This window comes from Microcaecilia unicolor, chromosome 3 (genome assembly GCF_901765095.1).
Source record: "Microcaecilia unicolor chromosome 3, aMicUni1.1, whole genome shotgun sequence".
NCBI lineage: Eukaryota > Metazoa > Chordata > Amphibia > Gymnophiona > Siphonopidae > Microcaecilia > Microcaecilia unicolor.
The window spans coordinates 230545903-230569459 of NC_044033.1; the positions used below are offsets into that span (position 1 = coordinate 230545903).

General features: G+C 46.7%; 1 protein-coding gene across 1 annotated transcript in view; it reads right to left on the minus strand.

Moving 5' to 3' along the window:
- Nucleotides 1–21846, minus strand: part of LOC115464432 (butyrophilin subfamily 1 member A1-like) — a 68635-nt gene extending 46789 nt beyond the window's left edge. The window contains exons 1-3 of the mRNA XM_030194814.1: nucleotides 21598–21846; nucleotides 15984–16091; nucleotides 3476–3823 (exon numbers count right to left, since the gene is read on the minus strand). Coding sequence (XP_030050674.1) covers nucleotides 3476–3823; nucleotides 15984–16080 — 445 coding nt within the window. The 5' untranslated portion in view covers nucleotides 16081–16091; nucleotides 21598–21846. The remainder of the gene's footprint in view (nucleotides 1–3475; nucleotides 3824–15983; nucleotides 16092–21597) is intronic.
- Nucleotides 21847–23557: the final 1711 nt, after the last annotated feature.

The window sequence follows — 23557 nt, forward strand, 5'->3', positions numbered from 1 at the left end:
AACCATTGAAAATCTTTTAAAAAGTTCCTCCTGGAAGGTGGCTACCTTGGTGTAGCCATAGGTGGACTGGGGCCCACCCAATTTGGACTCAGGCCCACCCAAAATTGTGGTACTCTTGCTGGAAGACTTCCTTCTCCTCAAGAAGCAAATGTTCTTCCAAGTGGCAGCCAGAAGCACTTGACTCAAGCTGATGCCAACAGCAGCCTTTCTGAGTATGTTGTTTTTCACGCCCCCTGCCGTTTAGCCCTGAGTCACAGATTCAAGGCTATCTGGCCTCTGGGGACCCTTACTTTTTGCCTTAGTATAGCGGTTGTTATGGAGGCTCCCTTTTTTCTTGTGGAAGGCTCATTATTCTACTGCATAGGTTTGATGGTTTGCTGAAGCCTTTTGTAGAGACTTTTCTGCTCTTGTTTTTAGCTCTGATGCTTCTACAGAACATCTGAGCCTACAGAGCTTAAGTACAATGCCTTTCCAATGCATCTGCTTGTTATTAGAGGAGCTGCTTTAATCTCTGATGATTCTTCAATTCCTTTTTTTTTCAGTTAATTAGTACTGAGAGACATCTTGATGGAGAGAAATTACCTGGCCCTGCTGGAAAGCCCCCTCTTTACTTGGGACTCAGAAATTCATTTCTCAGGTATAGAAGGAGACCTCTTCCTAGGAATAGTTAGAGGGTACTCCAAGATGCTTCCATTTTATATTTCCATTTTACTTAAATTAGACCAACTTAGAAATATTCAGCTGCTTGGGAGTAATAAGAGCAACAGCTGGTCAGTACCTTTGGTTGAAGGCGTAGCTCAGAGCAATGTGCTGAGAACCAGACAAGCTCAGTTTAAATCACATTGCAGCTCCTTCTGATCTTGGATCCTCCATGGCTACAGGTATAAACTTATATGTGAGCCTTATAAGGACAGAAATATACCTACTATACTACTACTACTACTATTTAGCATTTCTATAGCGCTACAAGGCATACGCAGCGCTGCACAAACATAGAAGAAAGACAGTCCCTGCTCAAAGAGCTTACAATTGAATGTACATTGCTTTGATAGCTTACAGACTTGTAGGTGGTATATTGCCTTTTCAGTGTGATTCTTTGAGTGATACTGAGCTCTAAGAGGACTATGGTTCCAGAGTATCAGAGCTCTGGGAACAATAGCACAGCATCGCTATTGGTGACCATCATTTTGGGGATCTTTGTCCACATCTTCAAGGATATTTGTCAGTACTTATGTTTTTTCATTCTCTCTATATCTGCAGCAAAGTAGGTGAGGATAGAGAGAACATGCCATTGTTTCCCATAATCAGGAAGGTTGTATTGTTCCTCGTTGCAGTATGCCCTTCACGATAGAAATTATGTTTTAAAGCTGCATTTTCAACATCTTAATGAACAGTTTCTGGGTTCAAATATTCGTATATTTCCTGATTTATCCCCAGTGACACATGAAGCTCAGACAGTTGGCTCTAGAGTGGTATATCAAGATTTAAATAACCTTGAAACTTGGAGTTGTATTTTATCAGCTATAACATTAAACTGGCTTGGACCCATGTGACAGCAGTAGTGGGAAGGCACATGCATGTATGGTGTACCGTACTCAAAGGCTTCTCTGCGTCGCTAGAGAGTGGTTCCCATGCAGGAGTCCATCGGATGATGCTACCCACAAATGTGGATATTCATCCTGCTATCCTTGGAGAACACCTGCTACAGCTTCATCTTCCAGGGCACCTAATAGAATGGAATCAGTCAGTGCAGTGGCCTCCTGACTGTATTCAGCCAATAAGGTTAGTAAGCATTTTTCCTACTTTGGAACCTTCTCATTATGCTTGACCTGCAATACCTTGTTTTATATTCAGCTGTCCAGAAGATCTGAAGTAGTTCACACAGAGGTGCCTTCTATATCCTTTTTTGTTCTATTGATCTCCAGCAAGCTGACTGGTCTCTACAAAGGGAAACTTGCAAGATCAAAGGGAAACTTGCAAGATCAATGTTCAAGGCTGATTCTAGGCCTAGCCTCGTACCCACTTCAGATGACTAATCTCTGCTACTTTTATGATTTGATTCTGGCTTTAACTCAGTCATAAAGACGTTCAGTCAAATGGGTTAACTCTCCCTTAACTGGGCGATCTTGAGTGGATCCACTCTCTAGCTATGAGAGGCTTCTCCTTCCTCTCTAAATGTGTCCAAGTGACTTAGGTCTTGCTCACTTAGCTGGTAGAGCTTATTTCTTTATACAAAAAAAAAAAAATCACTCAGTTTCACAAGGGCTCAGAAAACCAATGTAACAGACATGCTGTGATAATAGGGGTTTATTTTTTTCCCCCCAGTTCAGCAAGTCTGCTGGAAGTTTTCTGCAAGGCTGGGAACAGGCACATAAGTGGGGTCTAGCTATGAGAGAGCTTTATGGGTTTTTCTCCTTTGGATTCCAGAGTGTCTAGAGGAAATTAGAGGTGTTGCCCTGCTATCAGATATTGACAGTTCAATGAATTATGTTGTGCAGTTAGCTCCAGCTGGGGTATTGCTTCTCTTTTCATCATTGTATCCTTCTACAACTTGCATAAGTGAGGGTCTCATGTTTCGTCTCACTCTGGGCACATCAAGATTCATTAGGCATTTGATATACCACTCAATTGGACAGCCAAGTGGTTTACATATGTAAACTTCATTTGATGCACTACTTTGTCATTCAAAATGCTGATTAGCTTATGCCACACGGTACCCTTACAGGGCAAAGCACACAGAACGTTTTACTTCTCTGTCAATATCCATTGGTCAATGAACACAAACCCACAGGTCTGGTAGAACTAAAGGAAAGAACATTATCAGGTAAGACACAGTGGCCAATATTCAGCCGGCGGCACTCAGTGTTTTGCCCAGAAAATCAGTTCAGGGCCTTGTCCAGGCTCCAGCATTTCATTTCCAGGTTACAGAGATGGCTACACCTAGCTGGTTAATGCTGCTGAAAATGAGCGGTTAGATACCAACAAGTGATTTACTGGCCAGGAGCCGTTTCTGACTGGTTAAATTGTTTGAATATTGACCCCAGTATTTCTCTATAACTTACAAAGCTGCAGACTCTAAGTACAGTTCAAATAAATATAAATATGAACATATGAGAGTAAGTTCAGAACAGACGGTGTAGTTTTATGGTACATTTGCTCCAGCTGCACATTTAAGGAAATAAGCATGTTTTTCCCAGGGTCCTACATATATTTTACAAAAGGCTCCACGTTCAGCAGGCCTTTTGTAAAAGAGGCTGAAAACTGAGACCATTCTCACTTGGCCATTCCATTTCTGACCTAGACACTCTTTGTAAAATGGGCCTTCACCTGTCTCAGTATCAGCGAGTCCTGCAGTCTAACCACAATATGGCAGTTAGGTGTTTCCAGTAATAAACGCTCCTTATGTCCTTCTATTAATGTTATAATAAACAGAGAAAGAAAGGAAAGTCAGAAAAGTATGACAACTTCCACTTACCAACTACTTTCAGTTCCACTGTTGCTTCTTCATAGTAAGGATCAATCCGAATGAAACACGTGTATATTCCTTCATCATACAGTGTTATATTGCGTATCCTCAGCGACACATTTCCATTGGAGATATGACTTCTGAGCTGCTCTGTCCTGCCTTGGTATTCTGGAATCTGTTTCCAGATTTGATCCCTCCCATCCTCATACAGGTGTACAACTGAGTCAAATCCAGTTCGGAACCACCTCACCTGCATATGCTCAGCACTGAGGGCTGGAGAGAAGCAGCAGGGTAGTACGGCATCTTCATCCAGAAAGGCAACAACAGGCTGATTGGGACCAGTGACTTTAAACCTTTCTGCCAATTATGTGACAAACAGAAGGGAAATACATTAATTAGTAGTAGAGAATATGGGACATTGCTGAAACATGAAAGAAATATATGTCTATTATAAAGGCTCTGGGGAGGAAAATAACTGATAATTCTACAACTCTTCTTATAAAACTGAATAATCTTGAAAACATTCAACTCCTAGTAAAGGAGTGGAGGAGGTGCCTAATGGCTAATGCAGTGGATTGAACACCTGGATTCAGTTCCCACTGCTGTTCTCTGTGACCCTGGGCACATCACTTAACCCTCTAGGTACAAAAAAAAAACCCCTTAGATTATGAGCCCACTAGGGGCAAATCACTTTGATTGTAACACAGAAAGGAAGTATATCAAATCCCTTCCCCTTTCTTTTCCTTTCCTCTCCTCTGTATAAATCCTATAGTCCATCCAGTCTGCCCAACAAGGCAGCCAGAGCCACACCTGTCACTCTGTGCAGGTTATACTCCTTCATGATCAAATACTGGCATCACAAATAGGGTGGTAGGCAATTTGCTACAATACTAACCATAAATGAATGTGATATGAAATATGTATATTTGTTCTTGATCTGTTCTTGCTATTTTTGAGTCACCAACCGTACAAGTCTGCCTGGCACTGGCCTTACAGAGAAATTTGATCTTACCTGCTAATTTGCTTTCCCATAGTCCTTCTGGACCAGCAGAGATGGGTTATGCACGCCTACCAGCAGATAGAGACTGAGAACATATTGAACAAGTGTGTGTATAAATGGGCTGTGCAGTCCCTAAAAGTCAGTCTACAAATAGAAAAGCAGATACCCAGAAAAACAGCCCACTGTGAGAGGACACCTCAAAGAACAAGGAAAGACAACCAACTAAAGACAATCAAATGACACGTGAGGCCAATAGTGGGAAGCAAGCTCCCCAGCTTCCTTCTGAGCTGCTGCCAAAAACTGAGAACACTCAGACCTGATGCCAAGGAACAGAGCATCTGGATGGTTCTCGTGCTCATAGAGGGGCATTTACCTCTGTTTCTTTGGGGGTCTTTTTCCTATTTGTTTTGACTTTGTCCATGTGGATCTTCAGAAAAATGAAAGAGCCACTCTGTAACTGCCTTACACTGTCCCCAAAACAAAAATCCTAGCCCCTGACAGGACCACAAAGCCTCTGGCAAGAGCGAGCAGAAACACAGATCAACCATGCAACCTCAGGTGGGCTCTGTGCTAGTCCAGAGGGACCAAGGGAAAGCAAATTAGCAGGTAAGATCTAATTTTTCATTCCCCAGCAACCCTCTGGACTGGCACAGAAGGGAAGTACCAAAGCAGTGACTTTGTGTGTGGGAACTTCGGAACCCGGATTCCAACATCAAAGCCCCAAAGGTCACATCTCAGTTTGCCTGCACATTCAAATGGTAATGACGTGCAAAAGAATGCAACAAGGACCAAGTCCCCACTTTACAAATGTCGAGAAATACCACCAAACATTGCTTCCCCCCGGAAGATGCCTGAGCCTAGGTGGAATGAGCCTTCAAAAGGTCCAGCACTGGCCTTCCTTTGAGCGAAGCAATGGTCTCCTTGATCCAGAAAGCACTAGTCACCTTGGACATTGCTTTGCCTTTCCCAGCACCCCTGACTAGCACAAAAAAACAATCAGTGCAACAAACTCCTGCGAAACCCTCAGGTAATGCTGCAGCAATCTGCAGACATCCAGACAATGAAGATGATGCTCCTCTTCTGACCCAGGATGATCATCAAGGGCTGGAAGAACCACAAATTGGTTGACATGAAACAAAGAAACCACCTTTGGCAGGAAAGAAGGAACCAAATGCAGCTCCAGAGAAGAAATTTAAGAAGGGCTCCTGACAGGACAAAGCCTGAAGCTCTGAAACCTGACACATGCAGGTCACTGCCACCAGAAACACATCTTCAACGTGCTCAAATGGTGGTGAAATCAACACTGAAAGGTCCCAAGAAGGAACTGCTGGATGCACGGGTGGCTAGAGAAGCCACACCCCCCACAGGAAATGCTGCATGTCAGGATGAATGGCCAAGGACTTTCCCCCCAAACGCTCACGAAAGCAGCCCAGTGCTGCTACCTGAACCCTGAGGGAAGACCATGCAACTCCTCTGGAAATACCACCCTGCAAAAATTCCAGAAGGTGCAAAAGAGATGCCTTGAAAGGATTCACGCGATGATCCTCATACCAATCTTCAAACACCTGCCAGACTCTGACATAAGCCAGAGAGGTCAACTACTAACAGGAATGCAGAAGAGTATCAATAACAAAGAATGAATAATCTCTTTTCCTTAAAATGTGCCCTCTCAAGAGCCATGCCATAAGACAAAACTAACCCGGGTCGTCCAGGAACATTGACCCCTACACCAGCAGAAAGGGTGAATCTGGTAGATAAAAATGCAGTTCCACCAAGAGACAGACTAAATCCCTGTACCAGAGCCACCTAAGCCAATCCGGAGCCCTAGAACTACCCACCCCGGATGTCACACGATGCGTTGAATGATCCTGCCCACAAGTGGCCAAGGGAGAAATATGTAAAGAAGCCCCAATGTGGGCCAAGGCTGGATTAAAGCATCCAGCCCTTCCATATGGCTGTCCCAGTGTCTGCTGAAAAACTGTGGCACCAGAGCATTGAAGGATATCACCATCAAGTCCATCACTGGCACTCCCCAACGGTGATCAAGGAGAGCAAACGCTGTATTCTTAAGGCTTCATTCTCCGGGATCCAGCAGATGCTACTACTACTACTTTTCATTTCTAAAGTGCTACTAGACATATGCAGCGCTATACATTGGACATGAAGAGACAGACCCTGCTCGAAAGAGCTTACAATCTAACTAGGACACACAAAGAGGACAAATAAGGGATAAGGGAATTACTAAGGTGGGAATGATCAAAATGGGTACTGAACAAGTGAGTAAGGGTTTGGATTTAAAAGCAGCATCAAAAAGGTGGGCTTTTAACCTAGATTTGAAGGTGGCCAGAGATGGAGTTTGATGTACCGGCTCAGGAAGTCTATTCCAGGCATATGGTGCAGCAAGATAAAAGGAATGGAGTCTGGAGTTAGAAGGAGGAGAAGGGTGCAGAAAAGAGAGATTTACCTAGTGAATGGAGTTCCCAGGGAGGAGTGTAGGAAGAGATAAGAGTGGAGAGGTACTGAGGAACTGCAGAGTGAATGCACTTGTAAGCCAATAAGAGGAGTTTGAACTGTATGTGGAAACAGATAGGGAGCCAATGAAGTGACTTGAGGAGACGGCTAATATGAGCATAGCGACACTGGCGATGTGAGCCAATGATGTTTTATGGAGGATTTGTCAAGGTTGTGATCCCAAATGCTGGTCACAACCTATAGTCGTGCAGCAGAATTTTGAACAGATTGAAGAGGAGAGAAATGGCTTAGAGGGAGACCTGTGAGAAGCAAGTTCCAATAGTCTAAGTGAGAGGTGATGAGTGTGGATAAGGGTTCTGGTAGTGTGCTCAGAAAGGAAAGGATGAATTTTGGTGATATTATAGAGAAAGAAACGACAGGTTTTAGCAGTCTGTTGAATATGTGCAGAGAAGGAGAGTCAAAGATGACCCCAAGGTTACAAGCTAATGAGACAGGGAGGATGAGAGTGTTATCCACGGAGATAGAGAATGATGCCAACTGAGATAGTCAGCTTGAACGCTGTTGACCCCCGCACGTGCACCGCTGACAGATCTGTGAGACAACCCTCCACCCAAGTGGACTCTTCATGCCCCCCTGATAATTCAAATATGCCACCACTGTGGCATTGTCGGAGAACACACATACCGCCTTGCTGAGAAGAAGGTCCTGAAACATGGCCAACGCTAGGTGGATCACCCTGGTCTCCAAACTATTGATGGACAGAACTGTCTCCTCAGGGGGACCAGCAGCCCTGAGCCATGCGCCCCCCCCCCCCCCACAGTGGGCCCCCAGCCTGAAAGACTGGCATCCGTGGAAACTACCGTCCACATTATGGCTTCCAGGCTGACGCCCCCTGTCAGATGAGAGGTCACCAGCCACCAGCGTAAACTTGCCCGCGTCAGAGCCCAAAGAGGCAACCTGATCTCCAGATCCTGCAACTGAGGCGACCACCATGACAGAGAAGCCGTTTGGAGAGGATGCATATGCACCCTTGCTCACTGAATGACATCCAAGGACACCACCGGACCCCAACACCTGGAGATGATATCTGACCTGCAGACTTCTGGACTGAAGAAGAGAAGACACCTGGCCCTATAAGTTCTGAGCACACTCATCCATCAGAAACACCCTTCCCTGAGCAGTTTTGAAATGAACCCCCAAGTAGGTCAAGCTCTGTGACAGCTCCAAATGGTTTTTGGCCAGGTTGACCACCCATCCCAGCTTCCATAGGGCCTTGCGGGTTCCCTCATTCCACCTGTACCACCAGAAAGGATGTCATTGAGGTAAGGATTAATGAGGACTCCTTTCACAAGGCTGCTGCGACTATCACCATCACCTCGGAAAAGGTGCACAAGGTGTCAAGGCCAGACCAAAAGGGAGAGCACAAGATTGAAAGTGCCTCCCCAAAACAGCGAAGCAAAGGAACCTCTGATGGGCCACCTGAATGGAGATCTGAATATAGGCCTTGGTGATGTCAGGAATTCCCTGGGCTGGACCGCAGCAATCACCAACCGAAGTGTCTCCATGCAGAACAAGGGAACCAGCAAGGCCCGATTCATGCCCTTCAGATTGAGGATGGGCTGGAAGGAGTCCTCCTTTTCTGGAAACCATAAAATATATGGAGTAACGATCAAACACAATCATGGAGACTGGAACAGATATCATTGCCCAAAGAAACAAAAGGCAGCGCAGAGTCTCTTGAACCTCCTATACCTTCCATCGTTTACAGCAAGGAGACTTCTCCACAAATGCATCTGCCAAACAATGAGCAAACTCCAAAGCATAATCATCCCGAAAGACCTCAAGGACCCACTGGCCTGAGGCAATGTGGGTCCACCTCTGGTAGAACTCCTGCAACCTTGCCCCTACCTGCAGCAGAGGCTGGACCCCTACACCTTCATTGGGTAGTTTGACCAGAGGAGACAGAGGGACCGGAATCCCTGTCGCCCCTGCAGGTCCCCTGAAAGGATTGCACACATTGAAAGAAATGACTGTGCTGCTGTCCTCCACCCCTGCCAAGCCAGTACTGGTGAGCCTCTCTGAAACAGCCCCTTGTGGAAGAAACTCTAGACCCCACACAAAGCCGGTCCTCTGAAAGATGTGAGACTCCCCCAAACTCTTGAACAGCTTGCCCAAATCCTCACTGAACAAGAGCGAGCCCCTGAAGGGAAACTTGCTAAGCTTAGATTTAGATGCCGTATCCACTGACCAACCACACAAACAAAGAGAGATCTCCGAGTTGCAACACTGAGAGACATAGCAGAGGCACGGAGTAGATCATAGAAGGCATATGACAAAAACGAAGTCCCCATCTCGATCTTGGCCACTTTCTGATCCACTAAGGATCAGTTCAGCACATTCTGATCAAGGATCTGCTCAGCAAAATGAAAACAGACTCCAGCAACCAAGCCACCACAAACAGTGGCCTGCACCCCGAGGGCAGCCACAATCAAATCCCTGCTTGAGGAGAGTCTCCATATGCCGGTCCGCTGGGTCTCTTGAGGGCAGTACCTCTGTCCACTGGGACCATGTTCTTCTTAGTGACCGTGGAAACCATCGTATCTACCTTTGGAGGACACAAGCAGGCTTATTTTCGAAAGAGAAGGGCGCCCATCTTCTGACACAAATCGGGAGATGGGCATCCTTCTCTTAGGGTCCCCCAAATCGGCATAATCAAAAGCCGATTTTGGGCGTCCTCAACTGCTTTCCGTCGCGGGGACGACCAAAGTTCAAGGGGGCATGTTGGCACCGTAGCGAAGGCGGGACTGGGGCGTGATTAAGCGATGGGCTCCCTCGGCCGATAACGGAAAAAAGAAGGGCGTCCCTGACGAGCATTTGGCCGACTTTACTTGGTCCATTTTTTGTTACGACCAAGCCGTGAAAAGGTGCCCGAACTGACCAGATGACCACCGGAGGGAATCGGGGACTCACCCAGTGGTCACCAACCCCCTCCCACCCTAAAAAAAAACTTAAAACATTTTTTTTGCCAGCCTTTATGCCAGACTCAAATGTCATATCCAGCTCCATGACAGCAGTATGCAGGTCTCTGGAGCAATTTTAGTGGGTGCAGTGCACTTCAGGCAGTGTTCTCTGTAAACCAAATGTTGGGTCAGATAGGCTTTTTCTTTTTTGTTTTTTTAAATAAAGGCCTAAATCCCAAAGGAATTGCACAGACTAATCACTCCTACCATCTGCTGAGACTGAGAACAGACTGACTTTCAGGGGGCTACATAGCCCACTTATTCACACACTTGAAATTCAGTATGTTCTCAGTCTTCATCTGCTAGTAAGAGTGCATAACCCATCTGTGCTGGCCCAGAGAGATGCTGTTGAAGCACCGCTAAGTTTTTCTTTGATTCCATCCTCTTTCCATAAAGGGATCCTTTGTGTTTATCCCACAGATTTTTGAATTCTGTCACCATTGTTGTCTCCACCAACTCCCTAGGAAGCATTCCAGGCAACTAACACACTCTTAAGTCAACCACTCAGTAACCTCAATTCATGTCCTCTGGTTCCACACCACTTCCCCTTCTCTGGAAAAGATTTTTGCAGTAGTGTACCAAGGGTGGGGCGATCCGCCCCGGGTGCAGGCAGCAAGGGGGTGAACGGAGCAGTTGCGTGGTTGTCGGCTCTGCTGGTCCCCTGCTCCCTCTGATGTTACTTCCTGTCTGGGGCAGGAGACCAGCCAGCTGCATGACTGCTCCGTGCAGTGCACCCCCTTGCTAGGAGGAAGGGTGGTAGGTATGACGCTAACTCCTTAGTTATCTGCCTAGATACTTCTAGAAATTATGCTCCATACATCCTCTTTGGGTAAGAGTAGGTTCCTTACTGAGTTCTCTATTTGTGGAGGTCACTCTTCCTGCAATAAGTTACATTCCTTAACTTGGAAACCCTTCCAGCCCTTAAATTGCTGTTCCTTGTTTACTGTGTTTTAAAATAAATAAAGGAGGATAAAAAGAAGTTGTATAGCCAACCAGAAATTTCCAAAGAAGACGATGGAGTCAGATAATGTATAGAAATAGCGTTTATTCTAAAAGACAAAGGTGGAATTCTAGGGGGCGTTTCAAGATGGCCGCATATTGACCAGCAGAGAAGCGCTCGATATTCTCGGGAGGATTATACCTTAAACTATGCCACATACCAAGCGGAAAGGCGTGGTGAAACGGCTTCCCTCGCCTCCTACGACCTCGACGCCAACACAGCCGAGAATTGAACGCTTCTTCTCTGGCTTCTCTCGGAACAACCAGGAGAGGGATCCCCTAGAGGAGTTAACCGGAGAAGCGGAAGCTTCACGGGGAGAGGAAGTCTCCTTGTCGCCACCGTTGTTGGTACTCCCTCCGTGCCCGGCGTCGCAGATAGCCCTGGAGAAGACGTACTCAGCCACCGGAAGTGTGGAGGAGAAAACGCTGTCTGAGGGAGCAGTGCTGTCGGAGGAGACGCCGGGAAGTGAGACAAGTTCTCAAAGAAAATCTTCGGAGGTAAACCTAGGGATGATTTGGACTCTGTTGAAGAAAATAGAAGGGGCTTTGCAGACGACATCGGGTGAGGTACAAACTTTAAATGAAAAATTTGATGAGATGAAAAATGCAGTGGATATGGCGAAACAAGAATTTGCAGCAAAAACAACTAAACTAGAGAAAGAAATAGAACATTTACAAGACTTTAAAATAACAACAATTAAAGATAATACAGACTTAAGGCGAAAAATAGAACAAATAGAAAATTATAATAGACGCCTGAACCTTCGCGTCCTGAATTTCCCTAAGCTCTTAGGAAGTTCCCCATTGGATTTATTTAAAAGATACCTTAAAGAAAATTTAAAAATTCCTACAGACGTTATGCCTCCAATAAATAAAATTTATTACATTGAAAATTCCAGAGGGGAAGTGGGAAAGACGGGAACCGAGGGTGAAGGTCACATTGATCTAAATAATGTTTCGCTTTTATTAGAACAATCTTTGGAAAATGTAACACAAAGAGCTACTCTTCTAGTATCGTTTGTGTTTGAGCAGGATTCCAATTCTATAATGAGACTGTACTTCAGAAATGCAAAATCTCTTTTTGGAGGAGAGCGAGTGTGGATTTCCCCCGATGTCACCAAACAAACTCAGCAAAAGAGAAAGGCATTTCTTGCTTTGAAAAAAGGGACATTGGAGGTTGGGGGTTCCTTTTTCTTAGCATACCCATGCAAATGTATTGTAAAGCTGGGATTAACAAAATATGTGTTTTATTCACCAGAACAGCTCAAGTCATTCATAGAGATGAGACAACTGAAATGAATAGTAGAATGAGAGATATGCAACCTTGTTTAATTATAATAATATAAGATAAGTAATCTTCTCTTTTCATTAGCCCCACTGTATCATAGTTTGTGGTCTAAGGAAGCATGATAGTTTATTTTGTTGATTTTATTTATGCCTTTTGTAAAATATTTTGCTGTATTTCAATGACCTTTGTCGCTGTTTAAAAGGTTGAAATAAAGAAATATATTAATCATAAAAGACAAAGGTGACTCAATACGGCACCATGTTTCAGCAAAGTGCCTGCCTCACGAGTCTATGAGAACAATAAATATTGAGCCATATAATACCCAAAATTGAGGAGCTGTCTGCTGCTTTGGTTGGAAGGGGTCCCCATGCCCCATCAATGGCAGCCCTCCTTCACCCAAAGCATGAGAGTTGGCGGGGCTGTTCCTGGGCTGCTGCCCCACACACCACCCCTTCTTGTTTTTTATGTGAAAATTAACATGCATGGAGGAGGCCTACCCCCCCCCCAACACCCGTGCATGTGTAAAAATCAAGCATGTGCAAGGGGCAGGCCTCCCTTGCGCATGTTCAGTTTTGTGAAAATTGAGCATGTGCTGGGGTGGGGGCCTTGTGCAGCAGTGGCCCAGGAAATGCGCTGTCAACTGCTAGGCTTCGCGGATGGAGGAGGGCTTCCACTGGTGAAGTTTGGGGACCCCCGCCAGATCAGATCAAAAGTTTGTTGCCCCCCCCCCCCCTCCACTCACACACACTTTTGGCTCAGGTCCCTCCTCAAAACCTGAGGTCTGGCTACACATCTGGTTAAAAAATGTGGAACTGAGCCCAAACAGCAGGTAAAGTGAAGGTACTTACCTGTTGAAGGTGTTCTATGAAGACAGCAGGCTTTATATTCTCTCAAGTGGGTGACACTGATCCACGTCACCTGGTCCGGGACTTATAAAAAGTATAAGTAGAGCTTTGTGGAGAGCGAGACATGATCCACCGTGCATGTGCAAGTGCCTTCCCGCTCGCCGCAAGAACGTGGTCTCCTCAGTTTTATACTACAGCAAAAATAAAGTAAAAATAACAAAGGAGACAACTCCAAGGGGAGGTGGGAGGGATTGTCAGTATATAAAGCCTGCTATCCTTGGAGAACACCTGCTACAGGTAAATACCTTCGCTTTCTCCGAGAATAAGCAGGCTTATCTATTCTCACAACGGGCCTAAGAAGGGCCTAAGAGGATGGAGTTGGATTCTAGAACCCAAACAGATTCTGCAACACTGTCTGCCCGAACCAACTATCGTGTCATGATGAAACTTAGTATAAGGTGCATCTATCACTAAGGCCTGAAGCTCACTGGCCCTACGAGCTGAAATAACAGCAACGAAGAAAATGACCTTCCAAGGTCAAGTACTTCAGATGGCAGGAATTCAGTGGCTCAAAAGGAGCTTTAATCAGCTGGGAGAGAATGACATTGAGATCCCATGACACGGGTGGAAGTTTGACAGGGAGCTTTGACAAAAGCAAACCTCTCATGAAGCGAACAACTAGAGGCTGTTCAGAGATGGACTTACCTTCTACACGTTGATAAACACTAATTGCACTAAGATGAACCCTTACAGAGTTGGTCTTGAGACCAGACTCTTACAGTTGTAGATGGTATTGAAGCAGGCAAGCAAGGAGATCTAGGGCCTTGCTCTCACACCAGATGGCAAACCTCCTCCATTTGAAAGAATAGCACCTCTTAGTGCAGCCTTTCCTGGAAGCCAGCTAGACCTGGGGGTGCCAGCTTGGGTGGTAGTCAACACAGGAGCCACATGCAGCATCGGTGTTGGAAGCCGCACTACAGGCTGAGGGCCAAGCGGGGCTGCAATGGAAAACAGGGTAGGTGCAAGCACCTGCAATGCCGATGCACACCGTTGCATAAGGCCATCCAGCAGCTCAGGAAGCAAGGCCTGAATGCGCTCATTGAGGGCCAACACCGGAAAAAGCTGAGGTGCCAGTTCAGGCACAGGTTGCAGAGCTGCCTGGGTCGATGCAGGAGCTGAGGTTTGGCTGCTGGGAGATCAACGCATCGGCACCTCCAGTATGGAGGGGGAGCAGGCCTCCTGGTGTCAATGCTTCTCGGGTGCAGAATACTGTGTCAAGGGTGATTGATGACGATGCTTCTTGGCCTTCACCTGAAGCGTCACTGAGGCTCCTCGGTGTAAATGAGGACGATGTAAAATCCACATGTTGCTGTGGGGTCGGGTCCAACAATGGACGGTCCTGGGGGCCCTGCACAGCAGGAGGCCCTGAGGCAGGTGGAGACCCACTCAATGCTTCACTGCTCCCTGTGTCTAAGGATCTAGCAGCAGCCATGCATACCAACGCTCCCGATGCCGGTGCGATGCTTGACGTTGATGCCGACGCCTCCGACCTCGATGCTGATGCTGACATCGATGAACTGGACTTGGCTCCAAAAATCCTCTCTTGTTGAGCCTTTCTGGAAACCTGGTTCCTCTTCTTCATGCGAAGACAGAGAACACAGTTAGTTGGGTATGGTCGGGCCCAAGACACTGAAGATACCAAGAATGGGTGTCTTTTCCAGAGCTTGTCCGATTGCACTAGGTATAGCACTTAAAGCCACTGGGAGCCTTCGTGGACATGGAAGAAAAAACTTCCTCGGCTAAATTAAATGAAGCGATAGTGCCTGAAAAAGGGGCAAGGCACAGTAAAAAAGAAAGGGAAACCTGCCAGCTGAAGTCAAGGCCTAAAAGCAGCCTGATGACGATGAAAAAGAAAAGAAACTTAACACCGGGGAAAATAAACTAAGAATTTAAAGGAAAAAAATAAAATTAAGGAGGTTCCATAATGGGAATACAATAACATAGTAACATAGTAAATGACGGTAGATAAAGACCTGAATGGTCCATCCAGTCTGCCCAACAGGATAAACTCATTTTACATGGTATGTGATACTTTATATGTATATAATGGATGAAAAAATTGCCGAAAGGCACAAAAAAAGCTCTTTAGGACTGAGCGATGTGAGGAGACAGTAAAAAAAACACGCCCTCTTCTCACCGCAGGTGAAAAAGAACTAAGGAGACTGCGTTCTTGCGGTGGGCAGGAAGGCACTCGTGCACATGTGGTAGAGTGTGTCTTTCACCACAAAGCTCTACTTATACTTTTTATAAGTCCCAGATGGGGTGACACAGGTCGGCGTCACCCACTTGTGAGGATAGCTAAGCCTGCTTGTCCTCGGAGAATGTCCAATATATTGATTGCAGACAGTGGAAAGAAGCAGAGGAAGGTAGGAGGGAGCACAGGCATGAAAAACCCAATACAGTCTATCCTTACTTGAACTGATTTGCCAGGATATATCAAAGATGTAGAAGATATAATTTTCTTTTCATTATTACTCCATGACCCAGCTGTACACAGAGGATAAGAGAGAGAGAGAGGAAGTTTCAAAGCCACCGTGCCCAGGTAAATGCTGAAAATTACCCACCCTCAGCTAAAATTATGGGTGGTCTTCCCACATTCCAAGGTTTTATCCTGGAGTATGTTTAGGTCACAGAAGGTTATTTTCCCCACAAAATTCAACTCACAGAAACATCAGGTACAAGTGCACAATACATTCAACTTCAGCAATATTCAAAGAGAAAACGTGCATGTGCAAAGCTCACCTGTGAAAAGAATACATGGATTTGCACCAGAATACACTTTCTGAAAAATTCCAAATATGAAACTCCCAGAAAGTTCTGGAGTGTTTCTTACCTGCATTTACAATCTGGAAGTGATGAGAAATCAACAGAAGAATAAAGCCAGGAAGAGAGGAAAGAGACATTCTCCAGGGGGCATCTGGGAAATACATCTCCAGGAACCCTGAAAATAATACAATCATGTTACCTAGAGGGGTAAAGGGTCATGGATTTAATACACTACCGTTATGTGGGTACAACCAAAGCAGTTTACTTATATTATACTAGCCGTTAAGCCCGTAACAACGGGCTAGTTTTTTGTTTTCCTATGGCCTCCCCCCTCCCTCAACCCTGCTCTCTCCCCGGCCCTCCCCCCAGCATCTGTTTCCCTCAGTTCCGCCCCCTCCTCCCCTCCCTGCTCCCTCCTCCTTTGATTTCCACGCCCATGTCCAAGCCCTCCTCCCTATTGGGCTGTACTGCTGGTGGAGGCGGGGCTTGGACTTCTACACTCTCAGCGTCCCGACTCTACTGCGCATTTGCAGGTGAGTCGGTCACTTGCAGGTGAGTCGGTCACTTGCCGTTTATAGAAGGATCTGGAGGACCAAGGACAGAACAGTACATTGGCAGAGCTGTGTTTACAACAGGGTCTCTGTACTGTTAATAGAAAGGAGTGCTGCAGGGCAGGGTTGAGATACCTTGACAGAGCTGTGTTTGTGTGAGGATCTCAGAACTGGAATACTAGGGGGTGCTGCAGGGCAGGAGTGAGGTGTCAAAGCAGTGCACATTCAGGTACAGTAGATATTTTTCTGTTCCAAGAGGGCTCACAAGTCACAATCTAACTTGTTTGACAGGTCCAGGCTGTCTAAAGCCCGGACCTATCAGGCACAGGAACTGGAGGTCTCAGATCCCCTCAAAACCAAAGGCCCTGGTGGCCTAGTGCCCCCCCCCCAATCCCCCACACACTCCGACATGAGCGCACAGGGAGGGGCTGGAGGTCCTGTTGATCTCCAGCCCCCTTAACCTCCTCCCCCCTGACAACCAAAAAATCCCTGGTGGCCCAGAGGCCAACCCTCCACCCACCCTGGTGGTCTAGTAGTCCCCTTCCCCTGTACCTCATTGTTTGGCGGAGGAGGGAGTAACCCTCCCTTCTCTTCCCGCGCCACCTCCAAAATGGCGGCACCCTGCCCTGCCCAGTGCCACCCATCCCGTTCTGCTCCCCCCCCCCCCGAGAGTGACTGCCGCTAAGCCACCCCTGTAACTGCCCGAAGGCCCTCCCTGAGCTATCCCAATCGATCCTGCCCACGCCAGTTCCGCCATCAAAATGGCTGCCAAGAGTTCCTGCAGTAGCCTCGTGAAACCTGTTGCAGTCTCACAAGGCTACCGCAGGAATTCTCAGCAGCCATTTTGATGGTGGAATCAGCAGTGGCAGGAGCAATTGAGATAGCGCCTGCCCTGAAGAGGTCACTAGGCCAATTGGTGGGGGAGGAGCAATTGGGATAGCTCCTGCCCTGAAGAGGCCTCTAGGCCTCTGGAGGGACTTGTCAGGCTGGGTCTCCTCTCCCCGACAGCCCTCCTCTCCGTTCCTTCCTGCCCCCCCCCCCCCCGTGCGTTTAAACCTTTTATTTTCAGCAGCAATGAAAGTGAAGAACAGAACAGCAAGCGGGCTCACCTCCAGCTTTTCCCTTCCCTGAAAGACAGTGTCTCGCCTTCCTATGATGACGTATTTCCTGTTTCCGCGAGGGCGGAACACTGTCTATGAGGGAAGGAAAAGGCTGGAGGTGAGTCCGCTTGCTGTTCTGTTCTTCACTGTCGTCGCTGCTGAAAATAAAAGGTTTAAACACGTGGGGGGGGGGGAGGCAGGAAGGAACAGAGAGGAGGGCTGTCGGGGAGAGAGGGGAGGGCAGGGGCATAGAAGAATTGCTGGACATGGAGGGCAGGGGAGAGAAGAGAAATCGCTGGACATGGAGGAGAGGGCAGAGGAGAATTGCTGGACAGATGGATGGAGGGGGCAGGGGAGAGAGGACATTTGCTGGATATGGATGGAGGAGAGGGCAGTAGAGAATGCTGGACATGGATGGAGAGGAGGGAACTAGAACTCAGGGAATGAAAAGGGGGAGCTGGGGAAGTCACTGGACATGGATGGGAGGAGAGAGTGGGGGGGTCAAAGGAGAATTGTTGGACATAGGGGGAGGACAGAGGAGAATCACTGGACATGGATGGGAAGGAGGGCAGGGGGAGAGAAGAGAAATCGCTGGACATGGAGAGGAGGAGAGGGCAGGGGAGAGAGGATAATTGCTGGACATGGATGGAGGGTGCAGGGGAGAGAGGAAATTTGCTGGATATGGATGGATGGAGGAGAGGGCAGGGGAGAATGGAGAGTTGCTGGACATGGATGGAGAGGAGGGCAGGGGAGAGAGGAGAGTTGCTGGACATGGATAGAGGGAGGAGACAGGAAGGAGATGCACATGGATGGTGGGGAGGGCAGGGAGAGAGAAGAGAAATTGCTGGACATGGAGGGGATGGCAGGGGAGACAGGAGAATTGCTGGACATGGATGGATGGATGGAGGGGGCAGGGGGGAGAGGAAATTTGCTGGATATGGATGGATGGAGGAGAGGGCAAGGGAGAATGGAGAGTTGCTGGACATGGATGGATGGAGGAGAGGGAAGTCAGGAAGGAGGTGCACATGGATGGAGGGGAGGGAAGAGAGGAGAAATGCTGGACATGGATGGAATGGAGGGCAGGGAAGAGAGGAGAAATGTTGGACAAGGATGGGGGGAAGGAAAGACGAAGGAGATGCACACGGATGGAGGGGAAGGGAGAGAGGAGAAATGCTGAACATGGATGAAGGGGAGGGGAGTGAGTAGAAATGCTGGATATAGATGGAGGAGAAACTGATGAATTTAAGGGCTGGATCGGAACACTTAGAGGGCAGATACTGAAACTCGAGGAAAGATAGGGACAGAGCTACAGATGGTAGACAGGACGCATAAGGACACAGGAGGATGGTGGACATGGTGAGTGAAAAAATATCAAATGGAAAGAAGACACTGCATAAAACAGAAGACACTAGGTCCAAAGCGAATAGAAAAACTAAATGATCAGACAACAAAGGCAGAAAAAATATTTTATTCAGAATTTATTAATTGGAATATGTCAGCTTTTGGAAATGTCCATCTGTGATATTTTGCATGTAAGTTTCAATTTTTCTAGTATTGCTGCATGCCGAGTCTAACTTTTTGAGGTAACTTTCCAGTTCAGTATTTTGCCTTCATATTTTTTTTATTTCTAGTTCCTTGTGTCATATCTGTTGTCATGTGTTTTCCATGTGTGATCAAAAGGTGCAGTATTCTGCTAGTGTGTAGTATTTGCAGCCCTTTTTGTTTTGCTTTCTCACTAAGTAGTGTACTGGTGTTTTAGAGCCCGGTGTAATTACAGTGCTGCCTTTCCAAGCATAAGGTTGTAGTTCGTCCTGTGCTTGGAATTAGTGCTGTTATGGTTTGGTAAGGTTATGAGTGTGTTTTGTGTATAGTGTTTGCAGTGGAGAGATTGTGTGTTGGCCTTACTGAGGTCACACCAAAACATCAGAAAGGGTTTTAGAGCCTAAATCATGACACACTACCTCTTGAAGGATCTACATATAGAGCTTATGCATTTTTAAGGTCTACACTGGCATGGAATGGGAAAGGGGGTGAGGAAATACTACTGGAGAGGAAGAGGGAGTGCTGGTTAAGGAGGAAAGAAGGAAGGAAGGGAGAAAGAACTGGCTTTTTTGGGAATAACCATAATGTATATATGAGGTATCTTCAGTGCTTTTTTTGTAGAAAAAAAGGTGCCGGTACTCATTCTGGGCGGAGTCACCACATATGACTCCACCCCTATTATAGCCACACCCACATTTGCCACACCCCTTATACCAGCCATAGTGCATATAAACAGACATCATTGAAAATATTATACTAGTATAGGAGAAAAAGAATAACGTGATTTTTTTTCATTATAAATAATTTCTGTAAGCTATTACTGCTCCAGTATACTCAGTGCAAAATAAGACAGCAGATGTAAATTCTCAAATTGGACATATTCCAGACACTAAAATGAAAATAAAATTATTTTTTCTACCTTTGTTGTCTGGTGACTTTGTTTTTCTGATCACGCTGGCTCAGTATCTGATTCTGCTGCTATCTGCCTCTTAACTCCGTTTCCAGGGCTTTCTTTCCATTTATTTCTTTACTTTCCGCCTTTCTTCTTCATTTCTTGCCCTACATCTGTAAGTAAAAGCTGGGTCCTCCGCAGACATGACTGTCCAGTGGATCCAGCTTCTGCCTATTTTCTACATCCATGTGCAGTTTTTCTCCTCTCTTCCTTTTCCCTCATCTCATCTCCTTCCTCACTCTTCCCTCGCCTCCATCCATGTCCAGCATTTCTTCTCTCTGCCTTCCCTCTCCTCCATCCACCCATGTCCAGCGACCCCCCCCCCCATCCCCCCTGCCATCCACCCATGTCCAGCGATTCTCTCTTCCCCCTGCCATCCACCCATGTCCATCGACCCTCCTATCCCCCCTGCCATCCACCCATGTCCAGCGACCCTCCTGTCACCCCTGTCCCCCCTGCCATCCACCCATGTCCAGCAGCCCCCCTGCCATCCACCCATGTCCAGCGATTCTCTCTTCCCCCTGCCATCCACCCATGTCCAGCGACCCTCCTGTCTCCCCTGCCCTCTACCCAACAACTCCCCGTCCTGCCTGCCACCCACCCATGTCCAGCGATTCTCTCTTCCCCCTGCCATCCACCCATGTCCAGCGACCCCCCATCCCCCCTGCCATCCACCCATGTCCAGCGATTCTCTCTTCCCCCTGCCACCCACCCATGTTCAGCGACCCTCCTGTCCCCCCTGCCCTCCCCTCCCCTGCACTCAGGGCCAGCACCCAGAGCCAACTTTTCCTTTGGTGCCCCCTGCCCCATCCACAATCTGGTATCTCTCCCTCTATTAATGAGGCCATTTGCATACACATGACGTCATTAAGCCCACCTCCGTTGGGCTTCTACTGGCTACGGCTGTGGGAAAACCAGCCAACCCGTAGTGGACGAAAAAAACCACTGGCGGGGCTTAAAAGAGCCGGCCAAAATCCCGCAACCCACACGCGGCGTGAAAAAGCCGCAGTGGCTCGCGGAAAGGAGCCCAATTGGGCGAGAAACCCGCAGCCCTGGCAACATGTTATTGCAGCAGCATCAGGAGGAGGGGAGTGGCTCAGCAGTAAATTTCTTTGGCTGGCGGGGCTTCAGCATCCTCTCCAGCAAAGGTATTATTTTAATGCACTGGGGATGGGGAGGGAATATGTTGACCCTCCAGCCCACCTCTGGGCCCCCCCCCCTAATTGGAGGGCTGGTTATGCCCCTGGATGATAGATGTGTGGAATGGACCCCTGCTAGAGGTGATGGGGACAAGAATTGTATCTAAATCTAAAAAAGCATAGGACAAGCACATAGGATCTCTTAGGGAAAGGAAGAGAAAGTAATTTTCTCTGTTTGTCCCACATTCAATACACAAGCAGTCACTGGCAGTAGCAAAAATCCTCTCCCTCATCTTTTGTAATTCTACTGAGAGGTTCAGCAAGGGTGGGGGATGGGACAGTGGGGCTTGGAAGAAGAATCAGGGGTGTTTGTGGGGGGAGGGGGTGGTTATCCTACCTCTCCTGTTGTCATCACAGAGAAAGTCATTCTGAAGTCTCAGGCTTTCCTCTCCTCTCTTTCATAATGGTGCAGTTCCAAAATGTAAAAATAGGAATATATTAAATTAGTCCATGTCCATCTAAGTATTTATATATCAAAGCACTGGGGATTCACAGATGTCAGCCATTAATATTTTTCCATCTTTTACAGCATAAACTTAACTTTTTTCTTAGTCTTTCTGAGAGAAGTGAAAGTAAACACTCAGGACCTTTGATGTTTGCACTTAGATACGTAAGTACTTCCTCCTGGCTTTATGGCTGGTGCAATTCATGCATGTGACATCTCCACCCACCTTCTTAAACACACACAGGACTGGGTGGAGTAACCTAAGTAAGGTTACTATGTATAAACATATTTACTGTATGTATTTAAACATATTTAAATTCCAGTGACCAGTCCATATCACAAAAGCCCTTACAGAATCCACAACATAAATATATAAAGAACAAAACACATATTTCAACATAAAACATATTCCTCAAGACAAAACAGACAACTTAGATTAAACTCTATCACGTACAGTCCAAGTCTTCCATGACATTTCAATCTCTCAAAATAACTTTACACTTTAAGTAACAAAGCTGCCAGTTCACCAATGTCCCTGCACTAACCAATTAGCACAGGGCACGCCTACTCTCCGCCTCCAAACATGCCCCCCCCCCCCCCCCCCCCCCGTGCTAAGAAGTAAAATTTATTTTTTAGCATGTGGGAAGTGTGTGCCAATTCCAAAACAACCGTGGGACGCCTGAGTGTGCTCCATGGTAGTGCTTTTTTAACCCGCGGTAAGCATGCGTTAGTGCTTACCGCAGCTTGGTAAAACAAAAGGATCCCAATATAAAGAAAACATACATAGAATTAATCCTACCCCACAGTAGGACCATTCTAAACGATTCTAGGAATATTAATTATCAGAGAACATATCCTCACCCAATGGAGGAAACAAAACCCTAGGAATTTTCAATATCATTCAGAAAACTGTCAAGTTGTGTAGGATCAAAGAGGACGTAATTCTTCCCCTGCCAACCAACTCAGCACTTGCATGGGAACAGCAAAAAAAAAAAAAAAGTGTCTCCCAAAGCAAGTGCGTGAACTTTTAATTCCAGGAATTGCTTCCTTCTCAGTTGAGTGGATCTAGCCACATCGGGAAAGATCTGAATTCTTTTCCCACAAAACAAGAAAGTTTTATTTTTAAAGTAACTTTTAAAAACCCTCAATTTATGCAGCGTACCGAGGGCGGGACGGTGGGGGCAATCCGCCCCGGGTGCACGCTGCAGGAGGGGTGCAGAGAGCTGCTGCACATCTGTCGGCTCAGCCATTTCCCTGCTCCCTCTGCTGTTACTTCCTGTTCCGGGGCAGAGGGAGCAGGGAACCGGCGGAGCCTACAGCCGCGTGCTGCTCCCTGCACCCCAGCACGTAAGAAGAATGCACCTGGGGGGGGGGCTTGGAGGTGATGTGCTGGGGGGGGGAGTACGCAGTGGCGATCTGCCCTGGGTGGCAGCCAACCAAGGAACACAAATAGGCTAGCCCTAGTTTTAATATCATCGTTAGAACTTTCAAGGAAATTAGTCAGATCGAAACTGGCTCCCCCAAGGGCTTTCCGAAGAGAAATGTAGAGAAATATAAAAGCATTTAGCAATTGATATTTCTTGAGAAGCTGAAATTTTTTAGCACCTCCTTAAAATATTTATCCAAAACAATCTCTACTGAAAGCAATCTTGTTTGAGGAAAATATTTTAAAAATTCTCAGGTTTTTGGAACGCAGAGAATTTTCTAGCATCTCCATTGCAAAACGCAATGTGAGACTATGGAGCTCATTTTCGAAAGAGAAAAATGTCTAAAAAGTGGCATAAAGCAGCATTTTGATGTTTTTCTCACAAAAACATCCAAATCATTATTTTCAAAACCAATTTTTAGACGT